Source organism: Oryx dammah, unplaced genomic scaffold (genome assembly GCF_014754425.2).
Source record: "Oryx dammah isolate SB20612 unplaced genomic scaffold, SCBI_Odam_1.1 HiC_scaffold_27, whole genome shotgun sequence".
NCBI classification, from domain to species: Eukaryota; Metazoa; Chordata; class Mammalia; order Artiodactyla; family Bovidae; genus Oryx; species Oryx dammah.
Window position 1 is genome coordinate 15,438,557 of NW_024070211.1, and position 15,590 is coordinate 15,454,146.

The following is a 15,590-nucleotide window of genomic DNA, read 5'->3' on the forward strand; positions in this document are numbered from 1 at the left end:
GGCCTGGGCGCGCGGGGCGGGGCCTCCGGGAGGCGGGGCGCCGGCGCGGAAGCTGGGCCGCGCGCTTCCTTTGTGCGGCCGCGCCGGCCCCGCCCCCGCGGCGCCCCCGGGAAGGCGCCGCGAGGCCGGTGGCCGGTTAGAGACGTCAGGGTGAGGTTTAGGGAGGTAGGCGCCGCGCCGCGCCGTGCGGACTTCCGCCCTCGCCCCGTCAGAAGTCCCCAGTGCGGTGATGGACTGTGACTCCCGCCTGGCCAAGTAGGAGGCAGGAAGAATAACGACTAGCACTAATTGAGTGCTTAATTTGTGTCAAGCCCTACATGCTCGCGCTCTCCTCTCACTTAAAAGAGTTCACAATAACCCCACAAGTAGTCATTATCCTCCCCACTGGGAACTAAGTATCAGAGAGGTTAACTAATGACCAAAGTGCCCCAGTTACACCTCCATAAACGGGGATAATGCCTCCTCTTTAGACTTACTATGCAGGTTAACTGAGGGCATTTACACAAATTGCCTGCAGTGCCTGGCACACAGTTGGAGCCCAGTAAATGTTACTTCTTTTCCTAAACCACGCTGGTTTAAACTGAACTGGGGAAGCACCTTCATTCAGCAGACGTGCTAGAGCTTGTGAGACCTTCACAAGCCCCCACCCCCCACGCCCAGCTTCATGCTGAATAGATGATCCGAATTTCTCTCTCCATGCTTGACTTCTATTTCCAACATTACCTTTCTTAGCATTCATTCATCTCCCCATCCCTTTCCCCGCAGGCCTCATCTCTTTTTGTTTCCACATTTTACATTTATTTTATATTCCCTGATGGTTTACTTTGCTCTCTTTTTCTTTCCCTCTCCCTCCGCCCATTTTTCAATGCCTTCTTTCATTAATATTCACATTTCCTTCCCTTTTCTGTCCTTACATTTCTTACACTTATATTTTGTTCTATAAACATGCCCACACTACTCCCTCCCTACCTTTATCCACTTCACTAGTCCCTTCTGGAATGCCGTCTGCCCAGCTCCACATGTCCAGGTCCTGCCTCTCCTAAAGGTCTAGACTCAAGAAAAGTAGCTGGCAAACTTTTTCAGTAAGAGATCAGATAGTAAATATTTTAGATTTTGTAGGTCATGTGGTCTCTATTGCAACCATTCAACTCTACTGTTGCATCAGGAAAGTGACCACAGACAACACAACATGAACGTATGTGGCTGTGTTCCAATAAAACTTTATTTGTGGACACAGACATTTGGATTTCATATAATTTTCATGTATCACAAAATATTCTTTTGAGTCTTAAAAATGTTTTTTGAATGTAAGAAACCATTATTAGCTTGTGGGCTGTAGGGATACTGGTGATATGATGAATTTGGCCCTTAGGATGTAGTTTGCCAACCTTTGCTCTAGAATAATGCCGCTTCCCCCCCTGCAATCTACCCAGATAACCTCTACTCAGGAGTAACTTTTCTCTCTTACTTTTTAAAGCACTTACCCATAATCTTTCTATGACATTTATCATATCTTATGTTTTATTGTATTTTTTTCCTGTGCATTTCTCATCTTTTCCAGAGGACCTTAAGCTCCTTGAAGGTAGGATACCGACCTTCTTTCTCTGTGGATTACCTCCCATTTCACAGTGCTTTGCACAAAGCAGGCATTCAAACATTTAATACAGAATGGATATTTAAATCTTGGGTGCTTGACAGTTGTTTCCATTGTGCAAAACTTACTTTTCTCATGAGATAGAACCTTAGGAACAGGGTGCTTTGTTATATGTATATCATTTGGACTAGATTTCAGAAAAAAATTTTGAGAGTTTTATAGACAAGATGAAGAAAGGAAGGTAAATGTCAGTTCATTCAGAGATTGTTGGATAACAAATAACTGAACAAAGACTGTTGATTATCACCAACCTGCAGACAGGGTATGTGTCTTCAGTCAGGTCCTATTTAACATTTCTATCAGCAAATTGGTTAAAGACATGCTATATAACATACAGATGGCAAAGTTAAGCAGACGTGTTAGTAGAATGAGTGACAAAATTCAGATATAAAACATTCCTGGCCCACCACTTAGTCTCTCTGTGCCTCAGTTTTCTTATCTTGAAAATGGGCATGATAAAGGTTTCAGCTTCAGAGAGTTACTGGCAGGATTAAGTGAGAAAATGCATGTAAAGCTGGCAGAGAGGACTCATTAAATGCTAGCTATTAACCGTTAACATTTTCTGGTGTGCCTCGAACTGTGGGCTAAATTCACAAGACACCATTGAATGGACATAATAACATTTTGGCTCACAATATAAACTGTACAAGTTTGAGATGGAGGGGACCTGAAATGATAGCAGTTCACGTAAAAAGAAACCACAAAAAACAGAAACCAAAACCAAGCCCAACCCCTCTGGGATTCAAGACACAGTGCTCTGTGAACCAAGGAAATCATTCCCTTGGGTTGGGGGAGTTAACATGGGGTCATAGGTGCAATGTCCTGATGAAGGCAGGGAAGGGCATTACCCCTGAAGCCAGAATTATGGGGATGCCCTTTCTTACCTGTGAGACCTGGAGCCTTTCATTTCCTCCTCTAAATAATGGGGACAATAGCAATGATCTCTCAGGGATATCATGAGTGAGCAAAGGAAAACACAACTTGGCACATAGTAGGTGTTCAATAAATTTTAGTTCCTCTCTACTATACTATGGAGAGCTCTGCCTCTTGGAGGGCTTATAAAGCTAGGTCTAGGTACCAACCTTGGGTCACTAGTATCTTTTTATATTTGGAATTAATGTGCTTCATTTGGGGGAATCTTTAAGAGAATTAGTGGAAACGTGGAATGTGGCTAGACAAGAATGATCAGCATGGTGGAAATGGGAGGTCTTGATGTGTGATAGGTAAAAAATGAAAAAAATCTCAAATATTTAGCCTGGAAATGTTTTTTTCTCTCTTTCTCTCTTTTTTTTTAATGGCGGGGGGGAATGGGGAGAAGAAAGAGACATGATAACTGTCTACACACACTGTAGGAGATGGACTCCATTGCAATCCACAAGAGAGAATCACAGCCAGTGGTGGGAGTTCCAGGACAATACATTTTGGCTTAATTTGAAAAGCCACTTTCTGATAATTAGAGCAATCCTACAGTGGAATGGGCTGCTTTACAAAATGGTGAACCCCTTTCCATTGCAATCTGCCAAGAGAACTCTGATCTCCTCTCTTAATTTTTCGAATGTTCTCTGCTTTCCTTTGCTTTTCTTTTCCTTGATCCCTCTTCCATTCCTTATAGGACATTTATAGCTACTTTGCCCCAAAGCTCTTTTATTCTCATTTCTCTTTCTTCCATTTCCAAGCCCCCCTTTCTCTTGGTTCTCTCCATCTCCACTCCCAGCACATTGAGTTCAACAATGGAACTGCCTCCCTGAGTTATACGTGGCCCACGGCCCAGAATGTCATCGAGATCTGGGCCAAGATGGCTGCACACACTGGCAGAGAAGGAAAGGAAAGTGAGGGGATTGCTGTGGGGGCAGAGGTACCACCGTGGTTCTCCTGTCAGGGTAGAGGGATCAGAGGAGACTCCTGAAACCCAGGTCTTAGAGAAGCCTGCCTGCCACTGAGCGCCCGGAGCAGAGCTGCCTGTTCTTCAATGAGGCTTTCCATGAATCCCCTGCTAGCTCCCCTTAGGCATTGCCCTCATCTGTGTGCTATGCAGCCGCCTTGTCATATCGCCAACTTCAAGAACACTCTCTCATACCAAGCGGAGCAGAGGATTGAGACAACTGGATCCCTGGGTGAACTCTCAACCTGGCATATGGCTATGTAGATACATCTGACAGCAGTGACAGGCCGGCCTCATCTAGAACTTTCAATTCTTTTCTTTCTCTATCTTTTTATACCTTCTGGGTCCCCTTTCTTTATCCTTGCTTCGTCTTCTCAATCCAGTCTCTGATTCCACCTACCCAACTTCTTTCTTGACACTTGGGGTTTACAGTTTCTTCCCGTTCTAGAGGCCCAAGTGCAATGTGCCAGGGGGTGGCAAGGAGGGCTGACTCTCTCCCCTCCCCCAAGGGCCCCGCTACGCTTCATACCGTGAGCTGGGGACTGCTGGATGTTCGGGCTCTTGGGCACGGTCAGGCCACCTGGCATGGCAGTGATGATGGCTTGCTGATGTGGTGATGGGCCAGACCGAGTCTCCGACCCACTCTTCTCCCCAGGTAACACTTCCTTCCAGTCATCGGGGGTGCATTGCTGGGGCTGTTGAAGGACAGGACAGATATGATTTGCTCATGAATTGTCTCTACCTTTCTGGATGCGTCCCCCATTTCCGTGGAGCTTGGGAAGAAGGACATTAAGATTCAGCCAGCCTCAAGTTAGGGAGAGGCCTCTTTTCTTTCCTGGAGTGCTCAGCGAGGACTTTGATGCTCAGCCCACACAGATACACATCCCAAAGCAGGCCGTGGGATGGCCTGAGTCGTGACCTCCCTCTTTGTTCCCTGGGCCTTGAGATAGGCTTACTCACCACTGGTGAAGCAGGCTGTAGTTGTAAGATGACAGCCGAGGCGTGCTGGAACCTGCGCTGAGGGGTGTGGGCCAGGCCCTCGGGATATCCATTGTGAGCCCCAGTGTCTGGTACGGGAGGGGGACACTGCTGAGAGCTGCCAGGCTTGTGCAGATTGGCAGCGGGGCACTGGAGAGGCAGGGTGGATGGGACTGGGCCTAGCGGCATGGCATGGGCTTCTGGGCTGGGTTGCAGGGCCAAGCTCGGAGGGACTGAGGCCAGCTGGGGATGGGACGGGGCTTGGAGCGCCGGCCGTGATGGCTGGGGTGGTTGCTGCTGCTGGGATGGCTGCTGCTGCTGCATTACAAGCTGGGGCTGCAGGTGCTTTGAGGATGGCTGGGGGAGGAGCTGGTGCGGCTGCAGCTGAGCATAGGCTGAAGAGGGAGAGGCCAGGTTAGGTGGCATGGCTTGGCCTGGTCTTCTGCTGTGTCCCCCCATCTGTGCCCCCTCCCACATCCACATAAAGAAGGCTCCCCAAACTCAATGTTCTTGCTTTCATCTCTTTCCTCCTTTGCCGAAAGTTTAGCCTGGCCATTGCTAATGCCTGACTTTCTCTCTGTTTTCTTGCTTTTTTCCTATTCTGAAACATTGGGCCCTTGGCTGGCCCTCAAAGCCCAATGCAAAGCTCACCTCCTCTGTGAAGCCTTCTTAGATCATTCCAGCTGTTCAGAGAAACCCTGGGCACTGGAGGGTGCTACATTCTCTCTCTCCTCCATGTCCTGCACTTGCTTTGCTCCATGTTTGCAACAGGTGCAGCCCGTCACCCAGCCTAGCTCTGTAAGGATGGCTGTTAGTCACCCTCCTGGCTCTGCTCAGGCCGGGCCCTCTCGAGGGAGGGCCTGCTGCACACAGTCCTCAGACTCTGGTGGGAGGCAGCCTGGGCTGGACCACAGTTTCCTCTTGTTACAAGTGGGGGACCTTGGGCTAGCTGTTTAACCTCTTAAGGCCTCAGATGTCTTGTCTGAAAACCAGAAACAAAAATAGCTCTTGCCCAGAAAGTTGTAAGGATGAAAGAAAGAAAGAAGGAAACAACACAAAAAACTGTGCAAATAAAATGAGAGAAAAATGACATAATGTGAACAGCACAGTGCCTGGCACACGGTCATGGTCAATCATTTAATTTGTATCTTCAATCATATCATTAAAGGTGTTATTTCAGTCTGAGCTTAGGTTCTGAGTGTCCTGGGCTTATCTCTACCATGATGATGTGTATTGCAATGGATAAGAACTGCTTCTTAGTTGTCTTCCCTTACAGGTCATGAACCCCTGATGATTGGAAACAATCACATACGGCTTTATCTAGAACCTTGTATGATACCTAATAGTAGATGAGGGCTGAATAAATAAATGTATTGTCATGGACTGGGGTTCAGGGGTTGCCATTTGCTGCTTGCCCTTTCTTCCATTTTTAGCCAGACTGGCTTGTGGAGGTGAGGATTCCTATATTTTCTCATCATCCCTCCAGTGTCCAGCTCATGCCTTATGGACCGCAGGGGTTCAGGAAATTCAGCTCAGAGACTGGGCGTTCTCACCTTGCTCACTCTGACTAGTGGCATCCAGGCCAGCTTAGCATGAGGGCCGATCAGTTGGTCTGGTTCTGCCTAAAAAAGCTGTCCTCAGCAGAGACTCGTATAGCTGGAGGGCGGGCAGAGAGAGGCTGGAAGCTCACAAGTGGATTTTTACAACCACAGGCTCCCAGCCAATGAGGGGAATGCCAATTCTGGGTCCTGAGCTAATATTTAAAAGGATCCTGTGACACAGGGGCAAAGGAAGCAGATTGTACACACAGGGGAAGTACCTTCTTTCTTAAATTTTGTCTATATTACACATAGGTTCCCAGCTATCTCATCACAAGCCCATGTGGGAGTTTCAAGCAGAATGTCAGCAGGAATGGAAAGGAGAGGACAGAAACAAGAGGTGTTAAAGAGACACAAAACGCTCCTTGGTGGCCTACTGTTGGAGGCAGAGGAGGAGGGAGTATGGATGGCCCGCGGCTATAGCCTGGATGACGGTGAACTGTGGCAGAGAGAAACATGGGCGGTAATGAGGTTTTGAGAGAAATGTGTGGGGCTTCAGGTGATGGTAGAACATCCAACTGGAAACTGCCAGCAGGCATTTGGTGATTATAAATCGCCCCCGACCGCAACCTGAGCCTTGTCTCCTAATTTCACCCTGAACAGCTCAAAACTTAACAATCAGGTAAAGACTGTTAACCAGGCAAACTTGGTAATCAGGGATTTTTAAGATGATCCTTGTTAAGACACCCAAGAGATACTGCAGAGGCCATGAAGTGCCTGGATAGGCTCTAGCCATCAAAAAGATTTGCAGATGAGGGAAAGTATCACTGATGACTCAAGTGAAACTTGTTCTCCCTTATCCCCAAACCATGAATTCCTATCCTGGGAACAGAGTCCATCTAGGGGCTGCTGGTTTGAGCTAAGAGCTGGAGATGGTACAGGTCAGAGAGGCTAAGAGGATCAGAGGCTTCTCCTGCCACCCACTGGCTGTGTGGCCCAAGACAGGTCCTTTACTTTCCCAGGACTTCAGGGTTTTATTTGTGAGACAAGAGGTTTGGGCTAGATGATCATACAGTCTGATGGGGGGTGGCTATCATAGGAAAAGAGTTTAAAATTCAGGATTTATAATGTGGAAAAAGGAAGTTTAGAGAAGGTTCTAGATCTATAGTGCATAAAGAGTACAGTTAGGCACAGGACACATGTGTTCACCAAGATTGGGAGAGGCCACTGTTGGCCTCCCAGCCCTCCATCCCTGGACCTCCTCTCTGTCCCACTCTCCCCGACCCTGTGCTGCTTGTGCAAGGCCATTGTTTCAGAACAAATGATGCTAGCATATGCCGAGGCTGGAAACAAGGCTCATGAAAGCTTAGAGAAGTTCATAGATCAAAGACTCCAGGATATTTTGGGGCAGGGGGAATGTACATCCTTAAACTTTCAAGGTTAATAAAAAGCAAAGACCATGATTTAACTCCAGCATTGTGCTGGGTCAAATTCCTTGTATTTAAAGCATTGCAGTAACTTTCTAATTGGTCTTTCTGATTCTAGTTTCTTCTCTCTATAATCTGACTTGTGGATAGATCACAAATTAATCTTCCTAGGGCACAGATCTGATCCCTGATTAAGAGCCATCAGGGACTCTCCTCTGTCTGTGGTTGTCTAAGGCCCCTAGTGTTCAAGATCTTCTTACAACATAAACTAACCTTTCAATTTTTATTATTTCTTTGATCCAAGCAATCTTTACTGTTCACTGTGCCCTGTACAGAAGTTTGTACCCTGTCTCACACTGTCTAGAGTACCATAAATCAAATCCTCACAACCTCCTTTTCCTGACACTTACCAGCAGTGGGAGGCTGGGCAATCACTGGACCTCTCTGGACCTCTGGCTCATCATCTTTAGAGTGGGGGTCACGATGATATCTACACTCATAGTTATTTCAGTGAATGACTTATCTGCTTTGACAGACAGAATTTAGGCTTGATTTGTTTCCTCCAAAGTGCCTAGAATTTAGCAGATGCTCAGTGTGGCTGTATGAATGAATGAATCAATGACAGCAAGGTGGAACTCCAGCTTGTTTGCACCACAGAACTCTTCCCCTTCAGAGCTCAAATAGGCATGAGTTGGGGATAACCCTATAGGCCATTTTGGTTTTATCAGCACTCTGGTTTACTGTAGACCTTCCTCCTGTGTATCCTCTGCTCACCACCCACCTGCCCATACCTTCATCCACCCTAACTGCTCTGCTCACTGTCTGTACAGCATTCTTCTCCACTGTGCCCTTCTGGCTTCAACTTCAGCGCTTCCATTTCCTGGAATGCCCTCCTTCTGCTTCAGTGATCTCAGTAAGGCATAAGTTTGGCCCAGGCTCAGCTCATGTTCTCTCTCTTTGCCTGGACCCTGTTACGGGTTTTCCCTTGGAAGTCCTGAGTGCTCTTGCTTTTATTGCTGATATCTCTGATTCCTTTGTGATTTAGCATGTGCTATCTTGCAGACGTAGTTCATCAACACTTAAAAATTCTTATCCCCCTCCACCATTTTAACATCTTTTGAAGTAGGCTGCATATAACAGCTGATGATGCTGGTTTAATTGGTAGTGCTTTTCTTAGAGGCAAAAACATGGTGCATTGTACAGTCAGTGGTATCTTAAACTGGAATACTTTTTATGCTTTTGTGTGTTTATTTCCTGTCTATCTGGCCAGATTATATGCTTTTTGAGTCAAAGTTTTGTTTCTTTTCTTTTTTTTTAACTTAAGAGATGTGCTTTAGTTGAACTAACGTTCAATGTTTCTTTTCCCTTCCACACTGTCCAGCACAATAATCTACGTGTCCGTAGATGCTCAGCCTATCTGCTGTCGATCATAGTGAGGTCAGTGGGGTGGTTGATGGTGGGCACTTCCCACTGAAGCCACCATACCAGAGGCGGCCGCATCCCTCTTCTCTACAGCTCAGATGGGGCATATCAGTTTTTGAAATATTAACGCACAGAAATCTCTCTGGGCCTTTATTTCCTCCTACAGTCCAGGGGCTTCATTTTTCGCTTGGAGCTCTTTTGGCTGCCCCCACCCCCACTGCTAGAAGGCTCACTGCTTCTAGGGAACAAAAGCTTGGTTCCATGGGACCTCAGCCATGGCTCTGGAAGGCCTCATCAGTCCTTTCTGTTATGGAACAGAGGAGGGGCAGGCCTAGGGCCTCCCCACATTAGGGCCCAGCTCAATGGAGAGACTCTAGGCCAGCTCTTCTTTCCCGTCTGGTGCTCTAACCTTGACAGCCACCTTAGAATCTGAAGAGACCAATTCACTGTTCCCAAACAGTTGGCTGTTAGCAGCAAGAGGATTAAGGGCCCCTGTGCAGGAGGGCTGGCTGAGGGTTTACCAACACGCCTCCTTTGCTGCATCCCCTGCCAGAACTTGTGACCAGTAATGGATCTTGACTGATACTAAGTCTTCCTGGATGCAGGAAAAAGTTCACTGTCCAGAAGTGCTGGGATTCTTGTCTCAAAACACATGGGAGCTGCAAGCATCCCAGATGGAGGTTAGAGGTTTGCTCAAATACATTCTTCTCTGAGCTGCAATACTTGACTAAAATTTGGAATTACCTGGACTACCAGTGAGGGGAGGGTGCTTGCGAGAGAGGAATGGCATAACTTTCTACTACCTACTGCTCTTCAGGGCTTAGAGAGTTAAATGAAGAGATACTTTCAAGCTATCCGTTCACTCGACAAAAATCACTGAGCATCGACTACAGAGCAAGCACTGTGTTTGGTGCTGGCCAAAACCTGGTCCCTAGAATAGGTTTAGTGGAATACAGTTTAGCAAGAGAGAGTTGGTAAACAGGTACCCTCAGCATCACTTGGTAAATATTAATGACAGGAGACAAGCACACACTACTGAGAACACAGAAAAGGAGATTCCGCTTGGAAAGGCGAGCAGAGGAGACTTCCTGGAGGAAGTACGTATTTAGTTGATTCAGAGTTCTGAAGATGATGAAGGGAAGAGCACGTGGGAAGACTGAGGCATTAAATACCACGGTGCTTTCAGGGACCTACAGGGCATCCTGTGCAGCTGAACCCCTGGTGACTGGTGTGAGAACAGCCAGAGAGGAGGCAGTTTGCCAGGGCGGGGGGTGGGGGGGTGTCTAAATGATGCCAGCAGCCTTTAGACGTTGCTCATCTCCAAAGATACATCACGTGATCAGGCCTCAGAGAGTGACCGAGATTGAGGTTGACTCTGGAGGTCAGAGTCCCACATACACATAACTAGACAAGGAAGCTCCTTTTAGGAAAACCTGAAGAAATAGGCACATGGGTTTTCTGAGATGCAGTCCTGCCAGGCTGAGGGCTAGGAGGAACGTGAGAGGGCAAATGGAGTTGAGGGAATCTCCCTGGCAGAGGCAACAAGTTTACAAAAACAGGGCTGTCCACCTCTGGGACATGCTGTGGTGGGCAGTCTATGCCCTAATATCTTTAGACCTGCCCTGCAGCTACCTGGCAAAACCACCAGACACCCTCTGTGAGCAGGATTCCTTGTAAGATAGCGCAGCATTAGAAAGGAAACTACCCACCCTTGGTAGAGGGATGAAAATATAGCAGAAGTGGCTAATGGCATGGATTTTAGAGAAAGATCTGGTTTGAATCTTGGTTCTGCCACCTACAGGCTGTGCATCTGAAGACAAATTGTTTAACCTCTCTGAGTCTTGATTTCCTCTTCTACAAACAGGGATACACTTCACAGAGTAGTCTGTTAGTATCAAATGGAAGATTATGTTTCAGCCACAAAGAGGAGAGGTTCACTGCCTTTGTTCATGCTGAGAAGATGCACAATACACCATAGCTATTCTTAAAATACTACCTGCTACGTATATATTGCTTTGAACTTCTCAAAGCATTCTTATAGTCTGAGTCTCATTTACTCCTTACAAGCAGCCTCTGAGGCAAATGGGCAGTGTTCCCATGTTACAAGCAAGGGGAGTTGTTTCCAGGAGACTTCTACAATGCAGCAGATTCAGGGAAAATTGACTTCATTTGACACATGAGGCGGGGTGTCTTGGATCTCATAAACGCTTGAAAAATGCTGACGGGTGAGTGAAGGGCGCAGTCAGCAAGTGCAAATTAAGACGGCAGGCTTTCAAGGGTTAGTTGGAGGCTGTTGAGAACTTTGGAGGTAATCTTGGATGGATGAGGAAGGGGGAGTGTGATGCCAGGAGGAGAGGTGGAAGGTCTGCACAGGTCATGTTGGTCACAAAGGGGTTGGGGTTGCGGGGAGGAGAGGTGGAGGATCTGTGCGGGGAAGCCCTGAGCAATTACAGTAGTTCTGGGGTCTTGAAGTCCCCCACGCAGAGTCAGAATCAGTGGTCAGAAGTCATTAATGTGCTAATTATTGAATACCTCCTGTGACCCGATGAAGCAGGAAATAAAAGGCGCAGTGAAGGTTTCTAAACAAGCAAGGAGCAAGTCTCTGAGGAAGGTGACTCTGGCAGGTATGGGAGGAGGGTCAGGTGGTCAGTTAAACCTCATACGGTCAGCGGGCCTTAAGCAAACCTGGGAGCTGACACAGAGAAAATATGGTCAGAACATGGTGAGAAAGTGGGTGGTGATAGAGGGTGGGAATAAGGAGTGAAAGGGAACGAGTATCTACTGTGAGCCTGCTCAGTGCTGGACACATCGCATCTCATCCATCTTTATAGCAGGTGGTAAAAATAACCATCTCAGTCTCATAAACAAAGAAATCAAGGTTTACAGAGATGAAGTGACTGGATGCTGGTCACAGAACCAGTAAGTGATGAAGCTGGAGTCTGAAACCAGGTCTCACTGTGAAGCCTATGCTTTTCCCATTCTAACACTCCTACCTCCCTGAAGGGAAATGGATCAAACTGTCCTGAGATTGTAAGCCTGGGCCCAGGAATACCTGAGGACTGCAGACAGTGGCCAGGAACGGGCAAGGGGGCTCCTTTCTGAAGAGGGAGACTTCCAGCTTTGGGGTTTGAAGTATGAAATTTTAAAAATGTGTATGCAGGTGGGGTGACATCCTCATGGGAGGATCCCACAGACAGCTGGAAATTGCTGGGGGCGGGGGTGGGGGGCAGAGTTGGATGTGTACTGAGGAGTCATCTGTGAACGGTGGGGGCAGGCATCTGAAATGTAAGAAAAGGCAAGGTCTGCTAGAAAAGAGGTGTCAGAGTCAAACATGACAGGGGATGGATGGACTGAGCGTTTTGGGAGTCCCACAGCTCATGGCAGTGGGGCCAGGGAGAAGCAAGGAGCTGCAGGGCCCACCTACGTGCACAGATGGTCCCAGGCCCACGTGGCCACTCTGGGCATAGATGCCTCCCGGTGCCAGCTGAGATAATCCCCTTCACTTCTGTTCTGGAAACATACTCAGTTTTCAAGGCGCGACTCAAATTTCCATAGCCCCTCTTAGAATTTACACTTGTTCAGCTCTAATGCCCATATGGTTGGCATCGTGTTTGGCACATAATAGGTGCTAAATGAGTATTTGTGGAGCTGAATTGAACAATTAAGGAGGGAAAGCTATATGGAGATGGTAATTAATTATTTTTTTCTGAGCCATATCTTCTTCATTTGTGAGATGAATAATTATTGCTAGAAGTAAATGAGATATGTAGGTTAGGCGTTTAGTACAGTGCCTGGAACATGGTTGTTCATTATTGGTTGGTAGTTATTATTACTGGCAGCAACCATGGATGTAACATAAGAGGAGCTTAGGGGGAAAGAGTTGGGGAAAGAAGGAAAGCCCGACAGTTCCAAGACACACAATCTGACTCTCTTCTTTCTCTCACACACATGCACACCCATGGCGAGAAATGCTCAACAAATATAAAACTTCTCTGCTGATATCTGCTGGCTTCTCCCAACCCTGACGTAACACAAGGAGGAGATGCTTAGTAATCTCAGCCTGGTCCTACAGCGGGTAACTGAAATGATCGTCATAATTGGTTGCCTGATTTTAACGTTAACATTGTTGGAGCCAGAAAACAGGACCTCGTGTAATGTTTTCGTTTCTATTGAACTTTCTCAGCAAGAGTGTGTTCTACCCCACAGTCTGGCAGGTGCTTTGGGAGGGAAATATGGTACCCAAGGGTCCTGGAATCAGCACGTGTCACACTGTCCAGCTTCTCACAGACAGAATCACTACTCCCTGACACAAAACCCTCTCTGTGGTAAAAAACAAAGCCACTGTGTGGCAGGCCTTCCCAACAGTGAATTCTCTCTCCTTCCAGAGACCTGAGGAGGGACGAAGAGACAGAACAAAGACCCGGCATCTGGAGCACAATGGTGTGAAAAGCGCCCAGGACTTTCAGTGACTGGACGGCTCTCTCTTGTGACAGCATCTCCCTCCTGGCCAGCCACTTTCTTCTCACTTTGGGCCTGCATGTACGTCCAAGGGCCTTGAGTGGAGCCCCTAGAATGAGGACTCCAAGAACCAAGCCTCTTATCAGGAGCTGTGACCCAGCTCCCCGCCACCCCCATCTCCTCTGGAGGCCAGGCCTATGGGGACCCCTCTTCTGCCCTCCTGGTTCAGTCTTTCCATCACACTGCGAGGCCCAACCTCCCTGCTCTGCTCTCCGCCCCCTCCCCCTCCCCCACCCACCAACCCACCCCTTTGCCGGGCATAAGGGACCTTTTCTATTTGCGGAGCCTAAAGAAGCCCGTTGCCAAGGTGACAGGAGCGGGAACAGCAGGGAGCTTGCCATGGGGGGAGGGGCTTTGCCCCCAAACAGCTGTCAGTGGGAGCAGTCCCAGCTGGGACTGCAGCATTTGCCTGCTGGGGAGGGAACGGCCCCCAGAGAACACATTCCTCCTTGCTCTCCTCCCCGCCCCCCGACACTGCCCCCCATCACAAGTCTCCACTGGTTACTTTCCCTGGGGGCAACCAGCCAGCCAGCTCAAAAAATGCTTCAATAACAAACAAAAACCTGCCACTCCGCTCCCCAGTCCCTCTCTCTCAGTCTCTCAGTCTCTCTCTCTCTCTCTCTCTCTCACACACACACACACACACACACACACACACACACACACACACACACACGCATGCGCACACACTCTGATCCCCCGCAGTTCATTCACAGTGTGTTGGCTGGGCAGGAGGCCAGAAGTTACCTCCTGCCTGGGGAACAGTGGCAGCCCAGGGCAGGTGCTGCTCCTGGCCACCCCCTCCCCACCCCCATCAGGTCAGGAGAATTATTTCAGACTTTTTTTTTGTTCCAGAAGCCCTGAAAGGATCTGTTAGCATCTTAAGCCTCCCCGCTGCCTTCCATTTGGGCTGTTGAGGGTGGGGAGCAGAACCACGGAGAGGAAGGGGTGGGAGGGGAAGTGAAGAACAGGGGGCACAGTGGGAGGCAGAACAATGCAAAGCCTACTGATTCCTGTCACTGGGCAGAGTCTTTGTGGTCTGCAACTCACAGCTGCTGCATAGAGAGTTCTTGTACTGCCTATAGCCATATAATGTTAGTCTTAGGCCACAGCTGGGGCCCTGGGCCTCGGTCTGTAACTCACTGGCCTTCCCTTTTATCAAGGCTCAAGAGAAGAGAGCCCTCTGCTAGACTCTAAAACCCAGAACAATCTGAGAACCACGAGGCTCTTTGAACTTTGGGTCAGGAATAAGAAAGGCCTAGGAAGCCCCAAAAGAGCTGAAAGAGGCAAACATGGCTTGATGATTAAGAGCATACTGTCTGACTCAGCCAGACGTGGAGTTGGTTTTCAGTTCTGCCACGTAATACTGATGTGACCTTGAGTGATATTTATAGTAATTTCTTGGGTAACCACTCTGAACTTCGGTGTTCTCATCTGTAAAATGGATAAAAATATCTACAGGGGTTCTTCTGAAAGGCAGAAGAGGTGGGGTACATAAAAAAGCCCAGCGTATTGTCTAATACACATCAGACGTTTTTATCAGTGCTGGTCCCCTTTGTGTTCAGTTGAGGCCCCAGGGTTGCCTAGGAGCCTTAGGAGGAAACCTAAGAACTAGTCTTTCCACTGAAGGGTCCTTAGAATCTGGGGGGTGGGCACTGGCTTAGATCTAGGCAGGGGTTACATTTTGACCTGGGTAGAAACGGGATTCTCAAGAAGTCTTGAAACCCAGATGTTGCTCTATGGTTTGTAGGTTGCATGAGAAGGTAGGAGAAATGTTAATTTGGGGTCCTTGCTTTAGTCTCAGCTGATATCAGCTCATTTTAAGACACCCCACCTCCCCCCACCCAGAATTTACCCTCTGAGCCTCAGTTTATTTCTCCATAAAAGGAAGAAGCTGGACTAGTCTCTGGAGAAAGCAATGCCAGACAGGAAGAAAGGCCTGGAGTCACAAGGTGGTTAAGCTTCTGCAGAGAGCTGCCTGCCTCAGCTCAGAGGGTCCACTGGAGGCAGAGACCACCTCTGTCCTTGAAGCCTCCAGAGGGTGAATAAAGGACTTGAATTCAGGCTCTTCGTGGTTCACATCACAAGGCTCTACGTATGCCTCTGTCATCTGTCTAGAGTATCTTCCCCTCCTTTGTTGGGGAAATGACTCCTGCTTCAATATCCAGTGC

At 48.1% G+C, this 15,590-nt stretch overlaps 1 protein-coding gene across 1 annotated transcript in view; it reads right to left on the reverse strand.

Annotated features, from left to right (window-relative positions):
• PHC2 (polyhomeotic homolog 2) overlaps positions 1 to 15,590 on the reverse strand; it is a 119,141-nt gene that overhangs the window by 24,148 nt on the left and 79,403 nt on the right. Inside the window, exons 8-9 of the mRNA XM_040228087.1 lie at positions 4,497 to 4,909; positions 4,066 to 4,231 (exon numbers count right to left, since the gene is read on the reverse strand). Coding sequence (XP_040084021.1) covers positions 4,066 to 4,231; positions 4,497 to 4,909 — 579 coding nt within the window. The remainder of the gene's footprint in view (positions 1 to 4,065; positions 4,232 to 4,496; positions 4,910 to 15,590) is intronic.